The 18,372-nt window shown below is 40.2% G+C and overlaps 1 protein-coding gene across 5 annotated transcripts in view; it reads right to left on the reverse strand.

Annotated features, from left to right (window-relative positions):
* FAM81A (family with sequence similarity 81 member A) overlaps positions 1 to 18,372 on the reverse strand; it is a 125,592-nt gene that overhangs the window by 40,461 nt on the left and 66,759 nt on the right. For 2 of the 5 annotated variants that reach the window (XM_077747839.1, XM_077747829.1), the window contains 2 exons: positions 15,040 to 15,107; positions 13,746 to 14,028 (listed from right to left, as the gene is read on the reverse strand). In XM_077747839.1, coding sequence (XP_077603965.1) covers positions 13,746 to 14,028; positions 15,040 to 15,086 — 330 coding nt within the window. In that variant the 5' untranslated portion in view covers positions 15,087 to 15,107. Of the gene's footprint in view, positions 1 to 13,745; positions 14,029 to 15,010; positions 15,108 to 18,372 lie in introns of those variants that run through there. The other 3 variants (XM_077747848.1, XM_077747861.1, XM_077747851.1) reach the window with 3 other exon arrangements.

The following is an 18,372-nucleotide window of genomic DNA, read 5'->3' on the forward strand; positions in this document are numbered from 1 at the left end:
TCTTCCCTTCCCTCCCCTCCCCTCCCCTCCCCTCCCCTCCCTTTCTTTTCCTTTCCCTTTCTTTTCTTTTCTTTTCAAGTTTATTTACTTTGGGTGAAAATGTGTGCGAGTATGAGCAGGGGAGGGGCAGAGAAAGAAGGAGAGAGAGAGGACAAGCAGGCTCTGTGCTGTCAGCATGTAGCCCAATGCAGGGCTCAATCCCACAAACTGAGAGATCATGACCTGAGCTGAAATTAAGATTTGGACACTTGACCGAATGAGCCACCCAGGCGCCCCTCAGCTGGCCTCTTCTGTCACTCGTGTCTCAGTTCACATGTCACCTAACCCACTTTCTTCCTAAAATAGCCCCACAGTCATTCTCCTTCAAATTATCTTACCAGAAAAAATTACCTTGGTTACTTAGTGTTTGTGGCTGTAAACCATACTAGAATGTGTAGCAGGACTAAGAGCAGAGGCCTTGCATGTCTGGGTCACTACGGTAGCCCCACCACTTCTAATAAGGCCTGGCTCCCAATGCAGACCAATTAATTCAGCTTCATTTTCCAGGACTTGGTCTTCCACATTCAAGTGTTAGAGATTATATTTAGCCAGTGCCCAGAGGTAATCAGGTCCTCAAAGATGGACCCAGACAAGCTAAAATGTATTAGAGACAAGAGCAGACAAGAGAACACCAATTTGTTCATTTACACTGAAAAAGTTCTATCAACAGAACCAAACAAATATTCAAACTGCATTCAATTCACTGTCTTCTCCCCTTAAAGTCAGGCCACAGGACAAGCCACGTCTGGCGGGTAGACTTAAAACAAAATGAATATGGATAATGTGATGGTTAATTATATATCACTTGAGCCATGGGATACCCAGATAGCTGGTTAAACATTATTTCTGGATGTGTCTGTGAAGGTGTTTTCAAAAGGGCATTTGAATCGATAAATGCCCTCCCCAAAGTGGGTAGGCACCATCCAACCCCTTGAGAGCCATGGTAGAACAGAAAGGAGGAAGAAAGGGCATTCACATTCTGCCTCAACTGGGACATCCATCTTCTCCTGCCCTCAGCACTGCTGGTGCTCAGACCTTCAGATTTGGACTAAAGTCTACAATATCAGCTCTCTGGCTCCCAGGACTTAGGACCACACCACTGGCTTTCCTGGGTCTCCAGCTTGCAGATGGCAGATGGGAGGACTTCTCAGTCTCCATAAGCATGTGACCATTACTTTATGAGAGAGAGAGAGAGAGAGAGATGGATGGATCAATATCTATTGGTTCCGTTTTTTCTGGAGAACCCTAATACAGATGATAATCACCAAAGTCCCTCTGCTGATATACTTATTCCAATGGGACAAGATCACTCAGTTGCAGGCTGGAACTCCCTTTATAGGTAAAATATATGAAGTTTGGGGCACCTGGGTGGCTCAGTTGGTTGACCGTCAACTCTTGATGTTGACTCAGGTCGTTGATCTCACAGTTCATGAGTTTAAGCCCTGTGTTGGGCTCTGCACTAATAGCACAGAGCCTGCTTGAGATTCTTTCTCTCTCTCTCTCTCAAAATAAATAAGTAAACTCTAAAAAAATATATATGTGAAGTCTGGCAGCCTACACTCTCTTTGCGGACAGTGCTAGATGCACAATGAAGCAAGTTCCCAACTGTGCATCCAACTATACATTAACATGACTATCCTCACCTCGGCTGTGTTATGCTGATAAGGCCCAACTCTGCACTCATCACTTGAGTTAAAAAAAATTCTTCAATAGCCCATTTGCAAATTATTAAACTAGCAAATTATGTGTAACTGACTCAATAGGTAAGAGCTTGAGACAGTTTCCCATAAGCTAACTAGGTCAAAGCCACTCCTCACCAGACAGACATGAAGCCTGAGCACATGGAAACCAGAAGCAAGTCTGCAGATTCCAACCAGCAAGGTGGCAGACCCCACTGCGTGGCTCCCCAAAGGCCAGAGACACAGTGAAAGCCCTTAGGGGACATGGGGGTCTCAACCACTTCCCAAGCCATCAAAGTGTCATAGAAGGGGAAGCTTCCCACCAACAAAAGGCATAGACTGCTTATCAGGAGTTGGTCTCCAGGGACTGATAAAAGCTTAAAGACAGTACAGATAATCCAGACATGTATAATTCATAGCTGACCACATTACGTCTTCTAAATTTATAATGATGATGATTATTTGTGGAATGTTTCCATGGAATAAATAATTGATAACATACTCCACATCATAAGACAAACTGCCAATGGAGAGAATGGTGGGGATGCATTAAAACAATAGATTCTTTCCTTCAACATTTATCAAGCACCTACTGTGTACCAGCACACAAGAGTCATCTGTTTTGACATTAGAATCTGCTGCTAAAATATGGCAATGATTACAGGGTTCTGGAAGGGTCAAGGTCCCCAGAGCCTTTAATTAAGAAACTTTTTTTGAGGGACACCTGGGTGGTTCAGTTCATTGAGCATCCAACTCTTGATTTTGGCTCAGGTCAGGATCCCAGGGTCATGGGATCAAGCCCTGTGCTGGGCTCCATGATGAGCATGGAGTCTGTTTGAGATTCTCTCTCTTTTTCCCTCTACCCCTCTCCCCTACTCATGCTTTTTCTCTAAAATAAAAAATAAAAATAAAAGAAACATGTCTATGCCAGACACTGTGGTAGGTGCTAAAAATAGAAAAATGAGGACTCAATTCTAGCTTTTAAGGATCACACAGGTTAGTGGTTTAACAATACATTTCATTTTTCTTCCTGTGTACGGTGTTCAGAGCCACATGACAGAGAATCATAAAGACTTAACCAGGCAAATGTGTCAAGATACAGCATTAACGTATCTCAAATTTGACTAGCTCTATCAGGAGCCTGGAGTGAACTTTACATCTTGAGATGACTACAGCCTTAGTTTTGGGATACAAAATCATCTGGGACAGATTTTTATAAAACAAATACTCAGTAAATTTTTACTTATTGAACTGAAAAACAAGTGTAAACCAGTAATGTGAATAATTTTAAAACTGGGCAATTCACTGAAGAAATTCATTAAGAATCTACAGACAAGGGGTACCTGGCTGTCTCAGTCAGTAAAGCATGCGATGCTTGGTCTTGGGATTGTGAGTTCAAACCCCACACTGGGCACAGAGCCTACTTTAAAAAAACCTACCAAAACACATCCTTCACATCATTTAAATACACTTTGAATATCTTCACACCTCTTTGCTTTAAATATGCAAATACTGCCTTTGCATAATACCCACCATCCCAATTTTATAGTACTTATAAATAAAGACTTCCTTTTAGTACTTTTAAAATTTTAATCTACACCATGATTTTACTTTAACAAATTTTGGCCACAATGTGGCAATTCTGATATCTCATCAAGCATCCTAATTTTAGTTATGTTTGGGTAAACACGCTCAGGCTCATAATATATGTAAAACCATATAATTAGTGTTTTATATTGGAGTCTATTAAATTTTCAAACTTCCTTCTGTTACTTCATCATGATATATAGTTATTACCAGTTATAAAAAGTAAATGCTCATACATGCAAAGTAAATTTTTATCAGAATCAGATTTTACTCAGTTCTTCCTCTCTACAACGGAAATCATCTTTTCATTTGCAAAATTGCAAATCCAAAAATATATGTAAATGGAAAAGAGTGCTGTCTGGTTAAGGCAAGAATAATCATTATATACAATGTGTTTCAGATGGAAAAGCAGCAAAATTTAAATTACTTTAAAATTCGCTACATTGCAGGGAACCTGGGTGGCTCAGTCCATTGAGCGTCCAACTCTTGATTTTGGCTTGGGTCATGATCTCATGCATGGTTAGTGGGATTGAGCAGCTCCGCATTGGGCTCTCTGCTGACAGCACAGAGCCTGCTTGGGATTCTCTCTCTCCACCTCTCTCTGACCCTCCCCCTCTCTCACTCTCTCTCTCAAAATAAATAAATTATTTAAAAAAAAATAGCTGGAGTGCCTGGGTGGCTTAGTCGATTAAGCGTCCAACTTTGGCTCAGGTCATGAGTCACGTGGTCCGTGGGTTTGAGCCCTACCTCAGGCTCTGTGCTGACAGCTCAGAGACTGGAGCCTGCTTCAGAGTCTGTGTCTTCCTCTCTCTCTGCCCCTCCCCCACTCACACTCTGTCTTTCTCTCTCTCAAAAGTAAATAAATAAACACTAAAAAATTAAAAATAAATAAATAAAACTGTTTAAAACATAAAAAATAAAATTCACTGCACTGTAAATTGTTCAAAAATCACATTTGAAAAAACACATCTTAAAAATAATTAGCAAAATCCTACATGACTGATGACTGGATTCCTAGGGATGTTTGCTAATAACTGTAATTAAGCAGTTTAATGAACTTGCATCAAAGGAATGATGGGGCAGGAGAGAACTCAGTATGAACTAAAGCTAGAATTATCTACTTTCATGAAGAAATTCTTCTGACGAGGTAGAAATATTCAGAAAGCAAAGAATGGTTGAGAAGCACTCTCTGTTGCATTTGAGAGTTGGCTACCTAAGGTCAGAGTTCTAGAAGGGCTTCCAAGAGGTGAAGTAGAAAAGAAAAAGAGCATATTTTGGGATTTTAACGATCTGAGTTTAGTCTCAGAGCTGCCACTTACAGGCCTTGGGATCTCAGACAAGTCCCCTCACTTCCCTGAGCCTTGGCTGCCTCATCTGAGAAGGCTGCAGTCAGTACGGATGACCTCAGGGTCTCCTCTCCTTCTCTTCATGCCACCGACAAATCTGCAACCAGCTTCACTATGAATTGGGCATTTATTCACTTAATAAGCATTCATGGCATTTTGCTCTGCATGCTGTGCCAGACAATGCACAGATGAATAAGACAAGCTTTCTTTCTCTTTGAGGAGTTCACAATCTATAGGGGAAACAGACTCGTAAAGGAACAATGCCAGTCCTATTCCGTAAATGCTGTGGTAACGGTGGCAAGTGCCCGGTGCTCGGGATAGCTTAAGGGAAAGGAAATTAGAGGCAAAGGAGGAGCTAGCACGGAGGTCTTCTATCCTGAAAAAAAAAAAAAAAACTATTAAATAAGATTGAGGGCTCAACTGAGGTTGGAAATTACATGTTTTAAAATGGTTCTGATCACTGGATTAGTACATAGCAGCAACCAAAGAGGAAATTATTCCCTGGGCCCCACAGTTGCAGCTGAAGCACCACCACCTTTCACGATGACAGCAAAACTTAAGTCCAGGGTTTTCTTTTTCTTTTTTTTTTTTTATAATGTTTAATTGTATTTATTTAAAAATTTTTTTTAATGTTTTATTTATTTATAAGAGAGAGAGACAGCATGAGCAGGGGAGGAGCAAAGAGAGAGGCAGACACAGAATCTGAAGCAGGTTCCAGGCTCTGAGCTAGCTGTCAGCACAGAGCCCGACACGGGGCTCGAACCCATGAACCGTGAGATCATGACCTGAGCCGAAGTCAGACACTTAACCGACTGAGCCACCCAGGCGCCCCATATTTTATTTATTTGTTTAAGTAAGTTCTATGCCCAATATAGGGCTTGAACTCACAGCCCTGAGATCAAGAGTCAGCACTCCATGGACTGTGTCAGACAGGCACCCCAAGTCCGGGGTTTTCTAAGGGGACAGTTACTTACACTCTGTGCCTTTACTTGAGAACAGTACTGCCAGAGTAGGTTGGCTCCAGGCTCCAGTCTGGCCACTACCCACATGGGCAAAGGGAACCCGGCTGAGTACCTCGAGGGACATGCTGGGCGTGGAAAGGCATGGAGAGGTCATACTATTTTCCAACATGAAACATAGAGGTGTTTGTATTTTTTTATGAAGCACTTCTTTACCACTGGTTAAGGGATGAAACAGTGAGAATCATTTATCCTCAATCACTTTGATTGTGTCTATCTCCCTCTCTACATTTGGGCACTGTGGGGATATCAGCCCCCTAATGGATCTCTGCCCCTTTTCAAAATTGAAATCTTTAAGCTGGGATTCTTCAATTTAGTAAAGGTACCAATTTGGGGTTGGCGAGTTATTCAGCCTCTGGGTAAAACTGCTTTAGCTCACTAATAGAAAACTGGAAAGATCATTCTAAATACAAACATCACCTTCCAAAACCATGTATACTATCTATGGATCTTTTAAACTTCCTATGCCCTTCTTCTGATGTCATTTGAGTTCTTTGTTTGCAGGCAATGGAAACTTGCCTCTGGGCTAACTTAGGGGAAAAAAATGGAATTTACTGGAAGCATCAGAGGAGAGATCTGAGGATAGAAGACAGAGGACAACCAAAAGGGCAGCCAGGGATCCAGACTGAAGGGGACGTGAAAGGCGTTTCCGAGGGTCTGGGCAGCCGGAATACTGGCCAGTATCCTGCAGACGTAGGTGCTGAGGGGGAAGATGCTTCCGTCATTGCCACTCTGTGAATCACCCTGCTCAGGTTTTAAGCTCCAGGAGTGAGAGTCTCAGTTCTCTGGCCTGAGTTATTGGCAATCCTCTTTAGCTAAAAAGGTGATAAGGCAACTGATGAACAGCCATCCAGTCTGTATCCAGTGGAAGAAAGGTAAACACCAAAAGGAAATGACGTTTCTGTATACCAAAAGAAACTGCAGTGGATGCCATCATGCACCAAAACAGCAAAGGTCCACTATGTCCCCTGAATAACAAACACATAATCCTTTTCTTTAAACATCATAAGAAGTATAGATATTTTAGTACCCTGAAGACAAATGTACTTTAATTAGGGTACAATTTTGAGTGAATTCCTGTCCTCGGTAATGGTATGTGAAGATCTCAATGAACACTGAAAGTTGGTAACCATGTGGTACACCAGGACCTTACTTAGGTGTAAGCTAAATGAGATTTATCACCAAATGAAATTAAACATGTACACAGTAGCCATGAAAGAGCTGGGGTAATTATATTAACATCAGACAAAACAGACTTTAAGATGAGAAATATGACTAGACAGAGAGAGACACTTTATAATGATAAAGAGGTCAATGTATCAGGAAGATATATATAATTATAAATGCATATGTACCAAGCTACAGAACCCTGGAACACTTGAAGCAATAACTAACAGAATTGAAAGGAGCAAAAGATTTTTCAACAATAAGACTTGGAGATTTAAATAACTGATAGAACAAGAGTCTCAATAAATGTAAAGTGATCGAACATAGAAAAAGTATGTCCTCTGCTCACATGGAATATGAGCTCCACAATAGAAATAAATTTTGAGAAACACCAAAATTTGGAAATTTAGCAACACACTGCTAAATAACACATGAGCCAAAAATAAAGTTACAAAAATGAAGTGAAAATTTAAAATATTCTCAACTGGGGGTGCCTGGCTGGTTCAGTCAGTAAAGCACGTGACTCTTGGTCACGAGGTTGTGAGTTCAAACCCCATGTTGGGTGTGGATATTCCTTAAAATTAAAATTTTTAATAATAATAATAATTTCCAATGGAAGGAAAACAAAAACACAACACACCAAAATGCATGAGAAGCAGTTAAAGCAGAGCTTAGAGGACACTGGATAGCTTTAAACACCATTATCAGAAAAGACTTAAGATCTCAAACCAATTACCAAAGCTTCCACCTTAAGAAACTATAAAAGAAAAGAAAACTAAATAAAAGCAAGTAGGTAAAAAGGAAATCACAGAGAGTCAAAATCAATTAAACAGAAAACAGAAAAGCAAGAGAAAAAAATGAATAAAACCAAGAGTTGGTTCTCTCAAATGATTAATGACTCAATGGGGTGAAGATGGCTATTCTCCCAAAATTGATCTATTAGAAGCAACTTCTGTCAAAGTCTAAGACTGTCAATGTCTTAGACTTGCAACTAAGACATAGATTTACATTTTATTTTAATTTTATTGATTTTATTTTAGAGAGCATAAACAAAGAACAGGGTCAGAGAGGAGGAGAGAGAGAGAGAGAGAGAGAGAGAGAGCGAGAGCAAGCTCAATGCAGAGCCAAACACAGGGTTTGATCCCACAACCCTAGGATTATGACCTGAGCCTAAATCAAGAGTTGGATGCTCAACAGACTGAGCCCCTAGAGATTTACGTTTAGCAGTTTGTATCACAGAACTCTTCCATATTTAAATTTTTTCATAATTAAATAAGATATAGTAAATTTTTTCATAATTAAAATAATTATGTAATTCCCAAAAAAAAAAAATCTCCATAGGCTTTTCCATACAGAATGACAGCTGATCCTAAAACTTACATGAAAATGCAAAGGACCTAGAAAAGCCAAAACGATTTTGAAAAGGAAAACAAAGTTGGAGGGCTTATAATACCTGATTTCTATTTTTTTTACAATTTAAATTTTAAAAATATTTTTAATGTTTATTTATTTTTGAGAGAGACAGGGAGAGAGAGGAAGAGAGAGAATCCCAAGCAGGCTCTGTGCTGTCAGAGCAGAGCCCAGCACGGGGCTTGATCTTACAAACTGAGATCATGCCGTGAGCCGAAATCCAGAGTCAGACGCTTAACCGACTGAGCCACCCAGGTGCCCCAGCACCTGATTCAGAATGTATTCTAAAGCTAGAAATTAATTAAGGCAATGTGGGATTGCCATACAAAAACCATACAGATAAAAAAGAAACCCTTATTTTATGTTCAACTGATTTTCAACAAAGGGACAAATGGGAAAAGTTTTCCTTGGGCATCTATATGAGGGAAAAGTTAAATTAGACCTTTATTTCACTTTTTACATAAACATGAATTCAAAATGGATCACAGACCTAAATGTTAAGAATTAAAACTAAAACTTTAGGAGAAAACATAGGAGAAAATCTTTGTGACCATGGGTTAAGCAAAACAGTTCTTAAGACACAATACTAAAAGTACAAACCATAAGAGAAAAAAACCTGGTAAGCTCACTTCATTAAAATTTTAAAAACACTTCTTCAAAAGACACCATTAGAAAAATGAAAATATAAGCCACAGAAGGGGAGAAAATCTCTGCAAATCACATCTTTGATAAGGAACTTGAATCTAGACTAACTTAAGACTTTTTACAGCTCGGTAATAAGACAAATAACCTAATTTAAAAATAGGTTCTATTATATGCTACAACATTAAGCTAAGTGAAATAACCCAGAAACAAGAGGACACATACTGTATAATTCTACTTGTATGGTGTACCCGGGATAGGCCAAGTCATAGGGACAGAAAGTAGAATGGAGGGTAGCAGGGGCTGAGAGAGATGTAAAAACGGGAGTTATTGTTTAATGGGAACAATGTTTCTGTTTGGGATGATTAAAACGTTTTGGAAATGGGTAGTGGTGATGATTGCATACAGCACAGTGAATGTACTTAATGTCACTGAATTGTATGCTTAATGACTAAGATGGGAAATATCTTACCACAGTTAAAAAATTAACTTTAGGGGCACCTGGGTGGCTCAGTCAGTTAAGTGTCTGATTTTGACTCAGGTCATGATCTCACAGTCCATGAGTTCGAGCCCCACATCAGGCTCTGTGCTGACAGCTCAGAGCCTGGAGCCTGCTTCCGGTTTTGTGACTCCCTCTCTCTCTGCCCCTCCCCTGCTCGCACTCTGCCTCCGTCTCTCTCTCTCTCAAAATTAAATAAACAGTAATAATTTTAAAAATTAATTTTAAAAAATGTGCAGAAGACTCGAGGAGACATTTCACCAAAGAAGACATACAAATGACCAATAAGCATATGAAAAGGTGCTCAGCATCCTTAGTCATTAGGGAAATGCAAATTAAAACTACAGTAGGATACTGCTACACATCCACTATAATGACTATAATCAAAGAGAGAGATAATACCAAGTGTTGACAAGGATGTGGAGAAATAAGAAATCTCATATATTGCTGATGAGATTGTAAAATGTGTATAGCCACTTTGGAAAATTATTTGGCTATGTTTTAAAAAGTTAAGCATATGCTTACTGTAAGACCCAGTCAGCAATTCTACTCCTAGTAATTTACCCAAGAGAAATGAAGACGTGTCCACACAGGCTTATAGACGCAAGTGTTCATAGCAACTAAAACCTGGAGACATAGCTAAAACCTGGAGACAATCCAAATGTCCATCAATTAATGGATGGACAAGCACTATGTGGCATATCCATACAATAGGATACTACTAGACATAAAAGGAAATGAACTACAGGCATACCTCATTTTACTGTGCTTTGCTTTATCGTGCTTCCCAGACACTTCAGTTTTTTTTACAAACGGATGGTCTGTGGCAATCCTGTGTTGAATAAGTCTATTGGCACCATTTTTCCAACAGCATTTGCTCACTTCAGGTTTCTGTGTCATATTTTGGTAATTCTCATAATATTTCAAACTTTGTTATTATTATATTTCTTACAGTGATCTGTTATCACTGACCTTTGATGCTCCTACCGTAATTGTTTCGGCGTGCCACACACTGCACCCATATAAGACAGTGAGCTTAATGGATAAATGTGTGTATGTTCCGACGGCTCCACCAACCAACCATTCCTCCATCTCTCTCCCTCTCTTCAGGCCTTCCTATTCTTTGAGACACAACAGTGTTGAAATTAGACCAGCAAATAAGCCTGCAATGACCCCTAAGTATTTAAGTGAAAGGAAAAGTTGCATGTCTCTCACATTAAATCAAAAGCTAGAACGAACTTGGTGAGGAAAGCATGTGGAAAGCCAAGACAGGCTAAAAGCTAGGTCTCTTGTGCCAAATGGTTAGCCAAGGTGTGAAAGAAAAAGGTTTTGAAGGAAATTATAAGTGCTACCCTGATGAACACACACATGATAAGAAAGCCAAATGGCCTTGTTACTGATATGAAGAAAGTTTGAGTGGTCTGGACAGAAGATCTAACCAGTCACAGCATTCCCTTAAGCCAAAGACTAATCCAGAGCAAGGCTCTAACTCTCTTTAATTGTGTGAAGGTTGAGAGGTGAGGAAGCTGCAGAAGAAAAGTCTGAAGATAGCAGAGGTTGGTTCATGAGGTTTAAGGAAGGAAGCCATCTCCATAACATAGAAGTGCATGGTGAAGCAGCAAGTGCTGATGTAGAAACTGAAGCAAATTATCCAGAAGGTCCAGCTGAGATAATGAATGAATGTGACTATACTGAACAACATATTTTCAATGTAAATGAAACAGCCTTATACAGAAAGAAGATGCCATCTAAAACTTTCATAGCTAGAGAGGAGAAGTCAATGGCTGGCTTCAAGGCTTCAAAGGACAGGCTGACTCTCCTGTTAGGGGCTAATGCAGCTGATGACTTTCATCGAAGCCAATGCTCATTTATCATTATGAAAATCCTAGGGCCCTTAAGAATTATGATAAATCTACTCTGCCTGTGCTCTATAAATGGAACAACAAAGCCTGGATGACAGCACATCTGTTCACAACATGGTTTATGGAATATTTTGAGCCCACTGTTAAGATCTGAGGCTGAGAAAAAAGACTCTTCTCAAAATGACTGCTCACCAACAGTGTTCCTGGTCATCCAAGAGCTCTGATGGAGATGTACAATGAGATGAATGTTGTTTACATGCCTGCTCACACAATATCCATTCTGCAGCCCAAGGATCAAGGAGTACGTTCGTTATTTAAGAAATACATTTCATAAGGCTAGAACTACCACAGATAGTGATTCCTTCTGGGAATCCTCTGGAAAGCATTCACCATCCTACATGCTGTGAAGAACATTTGTGATTCATGGGAAGAGATCAAAATATCAACATGAACAGGAGCTTGGAAGAAGTTGATTCTAACCCTCGCAGATGACATGAGGGGTTCAAGACTTTAGTGGAGAAGGTCACTGCAGGTGTGGAAATAGCAGGAGAACTTGAATTAGAAGTGGAGCCTCAATATGGCACTGAACTGATGGAGTCTCATGATGGATGAAGAGCTCCTTCTTATGGGTGAGCAAAGAAAGTCTTTTCTTGAGATGGAATCTACTCCTGGTGAAGATGCTATGAAGGCTATTAAAATGACAAGAACAAGCTTAGAATATTACATAAATCTAGTTGATAAAAGTTTACTGTGGGTAAAATCATATGCTACAGCGAAACTGTTCATAAAACAAGAGCCAATTAATGCAGCAAACTTCATTACTGTCTTGTGTTATGAAATTGCTACAGCTACCCCAGCTTTAGCCACCACCACCCTGAGCAGTGAGCAGCCATCAACACTGAGGCAAAGCAATTACAACTCCTGGGAAGCTCAAATTATGGTTCTATTTTTTAGCATTAAAGTATTTTTAAATTTTTCTTTAATGTTTATTTACTTTTGAGAGACAGAGACAGAGTGTGAGGAGGGGAGGGCCAGAGAGAGAGAGGGAGACACAGAATCTGAAGCAGGCTCCAGGCTCTGAGCTGTCAGCACAGAGCCCAATGTGGGGCTCGAACTCACAAACCGTGAGATCATGACCAGAGCTGAAGTCAGACGCTTAACTGACTGAGCCACCCAGGTGCCCCACAATGAAGTATTTTTAAATTAAGGTATGTACATTTTCTTGACATAATGCTACTGTACACTTAACAGATTACAGGATAGTGTAAACATAACTTTTATATGCGCTAGGAAACCAAAACATTCATTTGACTTGCTTCATTGCTATATGCGTTTTATTGCGGTGATCTGGAACCGCACCTGCCAGATCTCTGATGCATGCCTGCACTGACACAGGCTAGAACGTGGCTCAACCTCAAAAAGATTATGCTAAGTGAAAAAAGCCAGTTGCAAAAGACTTCAAATCCTAAGACTCCATTTATATGGAATGTCCAAAAAAGACACATTTATAGAGACTGGAAACCGATTAGTGATTGCCTAGGCCTGGTGTAGAAGTAGGGACTGATGGCAAAAAGACCTATAGAAATTTTCAAGGTGATGGAAATGTTCTACAACTGAGTTGTGTTGATGGTTGCACAACTGTATAAACTTTCTAAAAATACTGAATTGTACACTCATACTGGGTGGATTTTTGTGCCTTATAAATTATATGTCAATAGAGCTGTTAAAAAGTAAATAAACACAAATCTGACACGGAAAAAATGAGGCTTAATTTCAGGAAGTGTAAGTCAGATACAATCTCTATGACTTGAAGCAAAGGTTTTCCTTAATCTATCCACATATCTTTTATTTATATATTTGAAAATTACATATGAAGGATATCAACGCTGTTCAGTGATGAAAACCCAGGCCCTAAACAACTGTAAGCTTCTGAACTAAATTGTGTGGTCCCTGTGATTGTTCAATGAATAGCAGTACATTTACAAATTTTAAAAATTTAGCCAATATCGGCCTTTTATTGGGCTCATTTCAAAGAAAAACATAAAGCAATAAAAGGGAAGTCTGAGAAGCAATCCAAATGCGTAAATTGTCTCAGTAATAAACTGAATTATATATAATCATCACGGCCTAGAAACATTTAATCTGAGGCAGCAAAGGCTGGCCTAGTAATTGACTTAATAGCTGTCTTTGACAATATGAAGGGTTTTACAGGGAAACTATTTGACTAGTTCTTCTCCCTCTTCATTGAGAGCCAAACAAAACAAAGAGATTTAATAGTCAGCAAGGTAAATTTAGATTAAACATAAATGACACTGACAGTAACTGCTATCAAATACTGAAATAAATTTAATTACGATATTTGCTCAAGCTGGTTTCCTTGGTGAACACTGGAATGCACAAGCCCGAAAGCTTTGGCGTGAATGCATGACTGCCTGGCAGGTGGGAGCCCATGCAGGTCAGCGGGAAGGGTGGCGGCCACCCTGACTTGCACACACCTTACTCACCTCGATATCCCGGTTGAGCTGCTTCACTATGGCAGTTATGTTTCTGATGTGCTCCTCCAAGAAGAGCCTGGCCAAGCGGTCACCTCCCCCTTTGTTCTGCATTTTCTGCAAACTGCTGACAATGTCGTCTTTAATCCGGAAGGCGTGCTCCACAAGAGCAGCGGTCGTTTTCTCGTGGCAGAGGATTCTATCTTCCAGTTGCTCCACTAGGCTTACAGATGAGTAGGGTGCCATAGTCAGGGACTGGCTGTGTCGGGGCATGGTTCTAACTCGCCTGTGCAAGGGAGCCACATTACTAGGGTTGTTAGTTGAGAAAAAAGTAATTTTCAAAGCCAGATTCAAGACTTCCCAGAGAAGGAAATGCCAATTATCTATCCCTGCAAGCCAAATGGGGTTTGAGGCGGGGTTTCTGCCCCAAAGAGTTTTCTTGGTGAGCCAGGCATCTTTAAACAATCATACTCAGAGACTTAAGCGTGCTGGTAGCAGGCTCCAGGACCACCAAAAACAAGACGCTGGTGGAACTGGGCACACTGAGCTGTCTCCCCAGGTGAAGCTGTGTTATCAAGAGTAAGCTGTGGCATTGAAGTCAAGTCTCCTGACATGCCCTCCTCCTCCATTCCCCTACAGCAGTTTTTTAACATACTAACAAACTCAAATGCCTACCAGAGTCAAGCATCACATATGATACGGGATAGGGAGGAGACTCTGGAGACCTGGAAGGGGCATTCCTCCACTAAAGGCAGCCCCAGTTCTGCCCCATCCATAAGTAACCATCTGGGAATATGGGTCTATTTCTCCAGATCATCTCAAATTTTAAGAATAGCCAGGAAATTCAGACTTATATGTGAAATCACCTGATATTTAAATGTTAACGAGTCGTTTAAAAAGTATCTAAGATAATGCAGGGCACACAATGTGCTTCCAGGAGCCAATTCTGGTCTATGGAACCCTCAGTCTGCAACTTCTGATTTAAAAGGGTTAGTGGGAAATTAGCTCCCAGGCCTTCACAGTTGCGTTTTACCAGCGACCAGAAGTACAGCTGTACCGCAGGGCTATTACGAAGTCTTCACTTCTCACTAAGGCTGAGCAGCCAACAGCATCCTACACATTGGAAGCTGGAGAGGGAACACAAGTGTACTTCTCTTGCCCTTGAACAAAATCATCCTTGGGTAACGTAACAGCCGCAAGCCTTCATTGATAATAACCATCACACCCACTAGCAGCCCTCATGGGATCGGTGGAAAGGAAAAGTATACCTTAGATGCATATTTTCCATATATTATACCTTTCCTCGGTGACGAGAGAAGGAAATACAGGGCACCATCGGGCCATTTTCTTTTTAATAATTCACATCTGTTGAAAAAAATAAGCATTAAATTATTTAACAGTTTATATCTGGAATTTAAATGACGTCTAAAGCTTATTATTAACTTACTAAGTGGATTGTAAATTATGCTGACACACCAATCAGTTATATTATTAAATGTCTTCTATCTTATACATGAAATAAATCACAAATGCCTCTAAGTAAGGAGAAAATAATCGAGCAAAATCAAAATTAATACTGCAAAGCTTTGCTAGACAGATCAACAGGACTGTTAAGTGGGGTTTCCTGAAGTTTCCTCATCCCATAACTGCATTTCAAGCTTGAGAAACCACTTTTACAGAAACAAGATAGTTTCTTTAACAGGCTTATTCAATCATGTAAGGTAGGAAACTACCTTAGTAAATGTGATCTCAGAAAATTTAGTAAATTCCAGTGCAAATTAAGGGCACTTATTTCCAAATAAATCAATCTTAAATCAAACAATACATGATCAATCAGATCTGATTGGGGGAAACCTATCTATCCACTAGGAGAATGAGATAGATTTTATATTAAAACTTTATTATAAGGTATCATCATTCATATTACATACTTGCATATAAGGAACAGTTGATCATACCAGCACATTAGAAATTTGAACAAAACTGGAGAGTTTTTAAAATATTTCATTACTTGGGTTTCTCAATACTGCTGTTGATTGCCTTAAAACAATGAATGCCTAGTAACCATGATCTGATTCAGTAATTAGTTCTCATTTAGATGCTGGATTCAGAGAGCATTTGTGATTGAAACCACTGTTTTGGCATCATCTCTCCAGTGTGTTATTTTTAGAGTTTCAAAATGCGAACATTTCATTTTCCTAGACAAAGAACTTTGAATTTAAAGAAATTACATTTAAGAAAAAAGTGATTCATGCCAAACAAGTTATGATGCCAAAGGACTTCTTCAGTTCTTAAGATAATAATCTGTCATTTAGATTACATGAAATCAGGCTAGTGTGGAAGATGTTAGTATTTAGAAGCATAGAATCTCTACCATTTTAAAGTTATAATATACCTTAGTTGAGATATTAATCTATAGAACAGCCTAACCTAAGAAACATTTATTTGGCATCTATTATGCAGCTGAGTAACCTAAATATGTAAGACAGAAAAAAAACAAATCCCTCCCCCTCAAGGGTTTCATAGCCTACAGAGAAACAATGCGACAAATGGCTATGAACGAAAAACGCATAGAGAGGAAAAAAGGAAATGCCTTACTGTTTCTGGGTAGCAGCCAGGTCAGGGAGGAGCTAATGAAAATGAGTAGGATTTCCCGAAGTAGAGAACTGACAGACTGTTCCACACCTTCCCTCAGTACTCCAACACCACCTGTACTTTCTATGCTCTTGGAATACTCTGACATAGCCCATTCTCCCAGCCCCATACAGGGCCACTCCAGCCAATGCTAGCCCTCTCCACTGCCACCCCACCCGCTGGAATTATCCTGCCTGGGACACAGAAACCCAGCCACATTAACTTTCTGAAAAGAGTCTATCCAACACTCACTGTCTAAGACTGCTTTTCAGTAACAAACCTACTACCGAGCCCTATGCACTCTCTACAATGGGAACTGTCCCATGGCATGAATTCACAACACACACTGAGGTCTGTTCAGAACTGGTGCCCTCTGCATGACATGTGGTAGGAATTTGTTCATGTTAGTTTGCTTGGTTGGTTACTGTCATGATTCTTTACCAGAACAATGGGATCTATACCGCAAATGAATAAGGATTAAAAATAAATAAGTCACTGGGTTAAATAACTTCTCAAAGATCATTTTCAGATCTTCCCATTGTCAATTCTAGCTTATCTGCATAAGCCAGAAATCCTCCACATTTCTAAATCTGAGCTCTCGCACCGTAAGTGGGTCTACAACATTATTAAGCAGATCTGGGTTGTATACTGTTCTGATTGTGCTGTATTTTACTGTTATAATATTAATCTCCAGTTTATGAGTTTATAAAAACTTGGGGAAATTAGGGGAAGGGACGGGTATGTCCAAGGAGAGAAAAAAACCAAGGAGAGAAAAAGAAGTGAAAGAAAAAAGAAAAAAGAAAATCAGCTCAGTCGGTTGAGCATCTGACTCTTGATTTCAGCTCAGGTCATGGTCCCAGGGTCATGGGATCGAACCCCACATCAGACTCCATGCTAAGCATGGAGCCTGCTTTAGATTCTCATTCTCTCTCTCTCTCTTTCTCTCCCCTGCCTCTGCCCCTCTCCAACTCATGTTCTCTCTTTCTTGAAAAGTAAAAAATAAGAAACAAGAAAAAAAAAAGAAAAAGTAATAGTAAAATCGCAATGCTCCAAATATGCAATATATCTATACCATTCGGTTGTTCACACAAGAGAATGCTATTATCCAAATCAAAATAATTACTTGTGATTACTTGTGATTATAAGGATTTTTATTGGGTAGAAATACCTACAGTATTATTTGATGTAAAATGATATATGATTTTGATCAGTTAAAATGATAGGTTTTACTGAAAAATTAAATTCCAATCATATAAAAATTTAGTTTTTCAGTTTACTATTAAAATACAGCACTGAAGTACAGCGTGTCAGAAATTTTTTAAAAATAGGCAAAGCATGTATGAATAAAGTGGTTGTAATCTGGTGGTGGGGGAAAAAGCCTATATTCTTATAGTTAAAAATAGAGGGAAAGGATAGAGAGCAGAGAACAGCTGAAGGTGTGTCTAGAAAGACAGGTGGGAGGCAATCGAGCTCTAACTTAGCTCTAACCCACACTCAAGGCTTGGGACTTTGTCCTGGGGCAGTGTGGGGCACGCAGCTTCGCTGCATCGGCGCTGGGAGGGGGAAAGGCAAGCGGCAGAGGGGTGGGGGGCCAGAAGAAGGGAGAGGTCCCTTGGACCAGGAACTCAGCCCAGAAGGGCGGGGCCTGGGAAGGAGCATCTTCCTTCCTTGCTATTCCCATTCTTCCCCTGGCCTAGGTGGCCTGGGTTCTCTCCATTTCCTTTTCCTCTTCCTACCACTCAGGGCTCTCCCTGCAATTTCCTTGGCCCCTTCCTCTTCCTTAACTGCCCATTTTCGCTGTCCATTTTCCTTCCCTCTACTGTCTGTGCTTCCCCCGTCCCCCACTCCCACTTTGTGCCACCGCAGACAAACTTCTCTAGCCTGGAAAGCACCAGCCTTCAGGTCAGAAAGACCCTTACTGAGTCCCGGCTTCTCTGCGAACCGTATGATCGTAGCAGGCTGGCCTTAGCTTGTTGGGCCAGGGACCCCATAAAGA

The sequence above is a fragment of the Crocuta crocuta genome, unplaced genomic scaffold, assembly GCF_008692635.1.
Source record: "Crocuta crocuta isolate KB4526 unplaced genomic scaffold, BGI_CrCroc_1.0 scaffold130, whole genome shotgun sequence".
NCBI lineage: Eukaryota > Metazoa > Chordata > Mammalia > Carnivora > Hyaenidae > Crocuta > Crocuta crocuta.